Genomic DNA, 8,994 nt, shown 5'->3' on the forward strand with positions numbered 1-8,994 from the left:
CTGGAAGCTGCATCGCCAGAGGAACACTCAGCAGAGCAAAATGGCAACCAGTTGAATGGGAGAGAGATTTGCAAACCATATTTCTGATAACATATAAATGACTCGTACAACTCAACAGCAACAAAACAAACGGTCCTATTAAAACACGAGCAGAAGACCTGAACACTTTCCAAGGAAGACATACAGATGGCCCCGTTATGTGAAAAGGTGCTCGACCTCACTAGCTATCAGGGAAATGCAAATCGACACCACAAAGAGCCGCCACCTCACCCGTCAGAATGGCTGTTATCAACAAGACATGACATCTGTGAGGTTGAGGATGTGGGAGAAAGGGGACCCTTGTGTACTGCTGATGAGACTGCCAGTGGGTGCAGCCACTATGGAAAACAGCATGGAGATGCCTCAAAACACTAAAGAATCGGAACCGCTAATCCTAAAATTCACACGGAACCCCCAAAGACCCTGACCAGACAAAGACATTCTGAGGAAGAGCGAAGGGGAAGCATCGCGCCACAAGATCAAACTGTCCTCCGAAGCCACAGTGGGAACAGCACAGTGGCCGGAGGACAGACACCTCGGTGACCAGAACAGCCCAGAGACAAGCCCTCGCCATGTGGTCCATTCCTCCTTGATGGGAGGCGAGGGACAGCGGATGAGGACAGGCTCTGACGCGGGGCTGGGGCCTGGACAGATGGCGAAGGCCAGGCCGGCCCCGCGCCGCCCGCGCACCACCCACCTCCTCGAAGACGCTCTTGCGGAAGTCCAGCTCCTCCTGCAGGCTCTGGCAGCGGTTCTCCAGGTCCACGCGCATCAGCGTCTCCTTCTCCAGCTGCTGTTTGGCCACTGCGTGACTGTCCTCTGCCTGGGGGATGCGGGACAGTGGGCAGAGGTGACTATCAGCTTCACCACGTGGCTCCTTGCGCCCGGGGAATCCCCTTAAATACACAGACTCCAACCTGGGCTGTCGACTGGGTTAGGGGTCTGCAGGCCACCGGCATCCAGGCATCCCCCGGCCACCCCAGCTCACAGCACCCATGCCCGCCCGCCAGCTCGAGGCACCCCATCTCCAGAGTGGGGGCTGCCCGGGGCCTACCCTGGCCAGCTGGGCCCGAAGCTCGGCCACGTCATTCTCGAGAACGTGCTTGTCGCTGAGGGCGGCGGCCAGCTCCGCCTCACTCCGGTGGAACAGGGACTCCAGGTCCTTCACGCGCCCCTGAGCCACTGTGAGCTCGCTCTCCCTCTTCTTGGAGCTGAAAGAGCCAATTCAGCCGGGGGGCGTGAGCGCCTGGGAGGGGTGAGCGGTCGGGAGCACCCCTGGTGTGACGGCCACAAATGTCCCCAGACATTGCTCGAGTGTCTCGCAGGCCGGGATAGGAGTCAGGCGACCAGAGAAGCACCAGCAGTTCCGCAAACGCTCAAGGCTGGGACTGGAAAGGGCACCCTAGGGCCAGCGAGCTCAGGAAGCCTCCTTTCCAGAGCGGAGGCTTTAATCAAAGAAGTCACCAGCCCAGACGTTTGGGTCCCTCCGTCCGGTACCACTGTATTCAACACTCTTCTCGTCATCGTCCTGTTTTAAATCTCTGCCAAACCCGCCATGCCCAGAATCAGGAAAGTCTCGCTTACAGGCCGAGGGAAATAACTGTTCTGATGACGGGCACAACTGTCACCCAAAGAAGATGGCACAAAACAATGGGACCGGCCTAACTGAGCCACAGCAGCCACTGATGACACACACGCAGACGCTGAAACATGCTAGTAGCCGGGATATCGAGTCACACGAGACATCGATGCCTCAGGGAGACACCTGCAAGAGGCTCCCTACATCAAGAGCGTCAATGCCGCCTAACTGCGTCCGCCGTTAGTTTAAAGTTAAAAAGTAAAAAAGAAACGTAGATCGGCCCGGAGACTCTCCGTATGGAGGCTCACGGAGACTTTCCTCTTTAAACGACCTTGCGTTTTCCGCTTTCGACACTGAGCATCTATGACTGGTAAGCAGAAAAAGCATGACATGCGCCCAGAGCAGGTGCAGCGGCAGAGCGACGCTGAACTTGACGCGGTAACAATGTATCAACATCCACTGGGCAGTTGTAACAAAGTAGCTCGCTCGGGACGGCGATTTTGACAATGGGGAAATCGGAGGGGTATTTCTGAACCGAAACTGAACTCTCCACTCGTTTACCTGTAAGCCTAAATCTGCTCAGAACAAAATCCTCTATCAATTGTTTAAAGTCTATTAATCAAAAAGTAAATATTTCAAAAAAAAAAAAAAAAGGAGAAAATGCTGCATATGTGAACGTGGTTCTGTAGGCTGCTGGGACTAAAAGAGAGACTCAGGAACCAGGGTCCGGGCCTTGGTCCTGGTCCCTGAGCCCGTGACTCAGTTCCCCCCTGTAGGTGCAGATGACAGCCAGGCCCTGGGAGGGTCGCTGTGAAGATGAATGGGGATCGCGTCTGAACTGGCACGATACCCTCTTTGCTACCTTAAGTACCTGATCCACCTCGCTGTCCAACTTCTCAGAGCTTTTACTCAGAAGCAGGCAAGAGAACGTGCTTTGTGAACAAGAGAACCCCCCAGTCCAAAGGTCGCCTGGCCCTGCTGAGGGTGGGGGATGGAAGACAGAAGCTGGCCCCAAAGTTTCCCAGGATGGGGACCCCGAGAGGAGGCACAGAGGACAAGGCAGTGTGAGACAGCAGGTGGGGGGCCCTGGGGTCAGTGGCTCCCAAACCCAGAACAGAGCAGCGGGGTGGCAGGTCCCTGGGGAGGCTGGGCTCTGGCCTGAAAGGGGGGGGTCTGACTCCCCAAAATTCTGTCCCAGGAGAGCCACTCAGACTAAAAGCCCTCCTTGGGCCAAATCATGCTTGGGGGAGGGGGAAACGAAGGTGGTCGGGGGGCAGCTATGGGGCTGGGCCACAGAGGCTGACACCCCGCCCAGCAGCCAGCACGCCCCGGCCTCTAAGGACCCACATGTGTGCTCCCGAAAGGGCTGCCTGAGTGGGGTTTCCAATCGGAACTGGACCTGTGGTCCTCAGAGTGGCCCCTGCCACCGGGAAGTGGGGGTGATAAGCCCCACCCCACACACCCACCTCTTGTTGGCCTCTTCCACCTCGGCCCTCAGCTTCCCGATTTCGATCTGCAGCCGGGCATGCTCCCGCGCCGTCTCGTCCAGCACCCTGCGGGCGTCCGCCAGCTCCGACTCATACAGCGTCTTGATGCCGCTAACCTGGAGGGACGGTGGGCCAGGTGAAGGAAAGGACCCCCGACAGTGTGCATCCCGGGCTGGCTGCCGAGGGACACGGCGCCTGCGAACCCCGGAGGCCCCCCAGCCAGCTCGGCCTGCCGACCGTGGGTGACCCCGCCTGCCCATGTCACTGTCCCCCACCTGGACACATAATGCAAGCTTTCCGTCGGCCTTCTTTCCCCCACCTTCCCCCACAGCAAGTGCCCAGGGCCACGCACATGTCTTTACAAACACCTGGAACCAACTCGCGACAGCAAGACCCCACCTCACCGCCCGCCAGGACAGCCAGAGTCAGAGATGGACAGTAACACGTGGCAGCAGGACGCAGAGACGCGGGAGCCTCCAGCACAGCCGCTGGGAACAGAAAAGGGAGCAGCCACCAGGGGAGACAGCCTGGCAGTTCCCCAGATGGTTACAGAGTGACCACAAAACCCAGCGATTCCACTGCCGGCGTCGCCCCAAGAGAAACAACACACGTCTGCACAAAGCCTGCACACGCGTGTCCCCAGCCGCCAGAAAGCGGAAACGTCCCAAGTGTCCTTCAATTGAAGGATAAACACACGTGGCCATCCACAAAGGGGAGTGTCACTCGGCCATGAAAAGGGGGGAGGTGCTGACACTCACCACAACGTGGACGGACCCTGAACACACACACACAACCACACGGTGTGTGATTCCATTTACAAGAAACGTCCAGAACAGGCGCATCCTCAGAGACAGGAAGTGGGTTCATGGTTGTCAGGAGCTGGGCAGGGGCATGGGGGTGACTGCTGATGGGGACGGGGCTTCTTTTTGGGGTGATGGAAGGTTCTAGAATTGGAAATGGTGGATGCATGACTGTGGACGTGCTAAAAACCAGTAACTGCAGAGTTCAGTTGGGTGAACTTGAGGCAGGAGTTACATCTCCATGACGCTGTGAAGACTCATCTGGCACTGACCGAAAAGGCTCGCACGATGACAAGCAGACGCATTCTTGGGGCAGCTGGCCCGGAGAGCCACACGTGTGCCACAAAGCTATAGGACGCCAGCATGTCTGTGCAGGGTCAGACTGCCGCACAGGAGAGGTCCCTGAGCAGAGGGGCTCAGGAGGGCTGCCATGGACTCGTCACGCAGCAGGGTGGCCCACCATCCTGTTTTGCCCAGGACCAAGGGGTTTCCGGACGTGGAACATTCCAGAGTGGAAACCAGAATATCCTGGGCAAATCCTGACGAAGTGGGACTTAACGGCCAGACTGACACCTGTACCCCACACCAGCCCAGACCTGGGTGTCCAGCAGCTCCCAGACCTGTCACCCCACAGGCAGGGTGAGATATGGGCTCCTGGCCCCAATGCACAGGTGGGGAAACTGAGGCACGGAACAACAAACTGCCCTCTCCTGACCTGAGACAACGCAGCACAGAGCAGGTCTGCAGGGGGTGTTCCGATGACACGTAGTGGGGGAGCAGGGACGAGCTGCCCCCCCACATACACAGCAAAGGCCCACCCTCCCTCGCTCCAAGGCGGTCACCTCAGGCCACCGCCTCCACTTCCGTCCTCTGGAATGAACTCTGAACTCACAAAGCCGCTGGCCACACTCTCCACAGCAATCCCGCACTTCGCCTTCCAGAACACTCCTGAGCCCCAGGAGGGTCTGGTGCCTGAAGGAGGAGTCGCAGACGAGGGCCCTTCCTCTCGCGCCCTGCCTCCCTGGATGGAACGGTCTTGGGCCCCAACGCCAGGGGACAACGTGGCGAGGTCAGAACCGAGCCAGGTCGCAGCTCAGGGCAAAAGGGGAAACCAGAACTTCTGACACTGGATTTAAGTTTTAGATGTTTGGTCACTGTGGATTTTTTATACTGACTTTAATTTCTCAAAAATATTTCGTTAAAATATTACTCATCCCATTGTGGCAGCCTGACCGTAAGAAAACACCAGGCGACCCCAGCAGAGGCATCCATGCCTAGGGCATGAAACACGAGGATGTGTCGGACACTGTCACAGCCGGCAGGGGCCCAAGGAGATGTGCCAGCTGTCACGAGGGGTCCTGGAACCTCAGGAAAGCTAAGGAAATCTGAACGAAGTGTGGGTGTGAGCCAAGGATGACAGGTCGACGCTGAGAAACACTGACGTACGATGTAAACCGGGCGGGGGCTGGGTCGGGTGCCCAGGGCCTTTGACTACCGCTGATGTTTTCCTGCAAATCTAAAACCGGCCTAAAAAGAAGGCGGAATAATTAAACACACGTCGTCCCATTCACGTGTGTCCGCAGCTGCTTACGGCCGAGGGCGCTGCAGACCCGCCTGGGCGGCTTAAAGCACGTGCATCCCCCCAGGTGTTTCCGGTGTGTGTGCGCGTGTGGGGCAATAAGGTCGTCATCTCCTGCCAGGTCTGCAGACTTGGGCCCCTGCTTGTCTTTGTCCAGCCTGGAAGCCCAGGATGGCTTCGACATTTTTAAATGGCCGAGGGAAAGAAAGATGTTCTGTGACATAAGCGATTACGCGAATCCCCGCTCCAGTGAGCGTAAGCGAAGCTTCGCCGGCACGCAGGCTGGCGCACTCCTCCGCGTGCCGGCTGTGGCAGCTCTGCCACTATGACAGCCGCGCTGAGTCGTCATGACCGAGACCACCCGGCCCTCCCCAGAAAACATCTGCCGACCGGGACGTGTTAGAAACCTGTCGTCTAGAGGACAGACGGCCGTTTCTTTCGGACATCGACAGTTGCTGCCCGCAGGCCCGCGCCTCCCTGCACCTGTGGCCGTCACTGCAGAAGCCTGGGGCGCCCCCGTGGGGGAGGACAGTGCGCGCCCTTTGTCTTTCACAGCTTGCACAAGTGCCAAGTGTGCGAATCTCAACAAATGTGTGAGCACAAAGTGGCCTGGGGTTGGCGGAGGGTACAGATAACCTGAGGTGACCTTTTCCTGTCGCCTGCATCCCTCCGGGGAGAAAAATCACCGATGGAACCGTGACTCCACAGGTAAAACCCAAACACAGGTTCTGGTGGGCAGACATAGTCCAGCCCTTCCTCTCTGGGTCCACCTGGGGAGCCCCCCTCCCACCCCAACAGCAATAGGACACCTGGGAGGGAAGAGAAAAGAAACCGAAGCCTGCAGGAACTTAACACCCACGGGGGTGCTCCCTGGAGAAGCCCTGTCCCAGCGCCCCGCCCCCCACCTTCCAGAACCCCCGCAGGAATGTGTGTAGTGCCAGCTTGCCCAGGACGTGTCTGCAGTCCAACGGGAAAGACCTGGAATGTCCGGGGCTGGGTCCGTGCGAGGGTGGGACGGGGGAGTGAGATGGGCACGGGGGGCCGGGGGGGGCAGTTTACTCAGGCACCTGAGTTGCTGGGGTTTTCACGAGCGTGTGATGTGCTTCTAACACTTTAAACGGCGTCTACAGAGCATTCCTTAGGTGGCTTCTCAGCCCCAACGCTAATGGCATCTGGGGCCATCCTGGCACTGTGAGGTGCTGAGCAGCATCCCTGCCCCCCCCCCACTTAACACCAGGAGCACCCCAGTCACGACAACCAGAAGTGTCTCCAGACACCATCTAGTGCCCTCCGGAGGGCAGGATCACCCCGGTGAGAAGATGCTGCACAGGTCACGTGACCACACCTGGGCGCAGCACGGCCACCTCTCTCCCAGTGCATCCCACCCACTCACCACCCAGTTCTGGCCAGCGGGGCCAGGACTGCCTCAGCCTGTGGCCTTACTGGCAGAAGCCTGGGCCCCAGTGTAGCCCGAGGCCATTTCCAGGTCACACCCACAATACCACCCCCACTGCTCCCGGCCCCTCCCCCCAGCAGGTAGCCGGCTCCCTCTCTGAGCAGTTAAGAGGGCATCTACCCCCTCCCCAGCAGGCGGCAGGGAGCACCAGCAGAACACGCAGGGAGCACTAGCAGAACACATGGGTTGGAACACCCTAGCTCCAGCTGAGAACACATCTGTCTGCCTGGAGCCCCCATCCCCGCAAAGGCCCTTGAGCTCACAGTGGGGCAGGCTGACCCCCACACACACAGCCTTCCCTCCTCCCGAGTGTCAGCTCGCCTTCCAACAAGCTCTAGCAGCGGAGAAATAAGCCAGGTCCAGAATAGACAGGGCGAGTGCACACCCCTCCATGTGACCACCCCGTCACCCCAGCTGCAGGTGGGACAACTGAGGTCGCAGGAAAGACAGGACACCAGCTCAAACATGGCACGCTAACCAGCCCACTGGGCAGGAACTGGGCCGGCACCCTGGGGACACACACTGCTGAGGCAGGTGGCCACGCTCTGCATGGGACAATCCTAGCCCCATATACAGATGACAAAGCTGAGGTTCCAACAGGCCGAGTGACCTGCCCAAGGTCACACAGATTAAGGGCAGAGTCTGGACCCCACGTCTGAATCCGATCCAGAGCAACCTAGAACAGCACCCCCAAACACGGGACCCGCTTCCTCCCCCAACGCCCAAGCCGCACTCTCCGAGCCTCCCCGTCCCCCGTGGCTGTTTCACGGGGACAACAGGCCCCAAATGAGCGCTCCCTCTGGGCACCGCCAGCAGTCCACTGCCTTTGTTCTGCACAAAGGACATTAAATCACGGCGGCTCCGCGCACAAGCCGGAAAGGTGGGTATTAACACTTCCACTTCGCTGAAGAGGCAATGAGACGCAGTGGTTGAGTGACTTACCCAAGGTCACACAGAGGGCAGAGGGCACGTGGCCTCTAGAAGTCCGCCATTTGGTCCATTCTCCCGATGCGGAAGGCGAGGCTCAGAGCAGCTGTGCAGGCCCACGACCTCCCTCCAGAAACCCCGGGAACCACGTGCTGGGCACTACCCCCACCTTCTTCAGAGGTCCTGCCCTTGAGTTGCACGAGGCCAGTGGCAGGGAGGGGAGAGGGCAGGGGTTTGGGCTGGCAACCAGTCCCCAGCCCGGGAGACCCCGCCTGGGCCGCCCAGGGCAACATGGGGACCTCACACCCCCCTTAGAGGGCGAGGCTGACCCAGCCCCTTCGCCCTCCAGTCTGCAGTGGAGCCCGGGCCCCACTAGGAGCCCATAACTTCCCTCTGGTTCCCTAAGACCTCGCCTCTCCTCCCCTCGCACCCCGAGTGTGGGGCAGGGGCAGGGCCTATCAGGCTCCTGCCCAACAGTCAGCGCGATCCAATGGCTTCGTAAATTACCCGCGACGACTCCCGAAGCGGCAGACCCCCTCCCCTCGAACCCCACTCTACCCTCAGGCCGGGGAAGGACCTGGACCCTACTGCCCAACCCCCAACACGGTCCTGGAATTCCCCAGGACTCATCGCCGGACCCCTGCGAAGTTCCACGGGGAACTGAGACCACGTGATTCGCCCAGAGACCACCCCCCGTGAAACCCTCGGTTCCTCCTAAGAGCCCCTCACAGGACTGAGTCTCCCAGTCTCTTCGAAGACCAGGGAACCGCCCTCGATTTTCTCCCGGGACACCCGAACACCCAAACGCACCCCCGTAAGCTCCCCATGACTCCTTTAGAGGCGGGGCCTCGCCTAGCCCACACCCCCGTCATCAGGGCTCCCCAAATTTCCTCGAAATCCTTGATAGGCGGGGCGTACCCCTCTCACTCTGGAACACCCTCCCGGGCCCTGGGGACCTCTCAGAGGACTAGTCTGTAGCAGACTGCACTCCTCAGGGGATACGCGAACCCCTCCCCGGACCCCTCGGTGGGCGGGGCTTTCTCCACCATGCACCCCTCGCTCAGACCCCCGGCCCCCCGGGACCGTCGGTGGGCGGGGCCTTCCCCACCGTGCACCCCTCGCTCCGG

The 8,994-nt window shown here is 59.6% G+C and overlaps 1 protein-coding gene across 2 annotated transcripts in view; it reads right to left on the reverse strand.

The window, feature by feature from the left end:
• Positions 1-8,215, reverse strand: part of LMNB2 (lamin B2) — a 13,831-nt gene extending 5,616 nt beyond the window's left edge. The window contains exons 1-4 of one of the 2 annotated variants that reach the window (XM_015585756.2): positions 7,883-8,215; positions 3,085-3,221; positions 1,094-1,250; positions 737-862 (exon numbers count right to left, since the gene is read on the reverse strand). In XM_015585756.2, coding sequence (XP_015441242.2) covers positions 737-811 — 75 coding nt within the window. In that variant the 5' untranslated portion in view covers positions 812-862; positions 1,094-1,250; positions 3,085-3,221; positions 7,883-8,215. Of the gene's footprint in view, positions 1-736; positions 863-1,093; positions 1,251-3,084; positions 3,222-7,882 lie in introns of those variants that run through there. The other variant, XM_025043083.1, reaches the window with a different exon arrangement.
• Between the last annotated feature and the right edge of the window lie 779 nt (positions 8,216-8,994).

The sequence above is a fragment of the Pteropus alecto genome, unplaced genomic scaffold (assembly GCF_000325575.1).
Source record: "Pteropus alecto unplaced genomic scaffold, ASM32557v1 scaffold30, whole genome shotgun sequence".
NCBI classification, from domain to species: domain Eukaryota; kingdom Metazoa; phylum Chordata; class Mammalia; order Chiroptera; family Pteropodidae; genus Pteropus; species Pteropus alecto.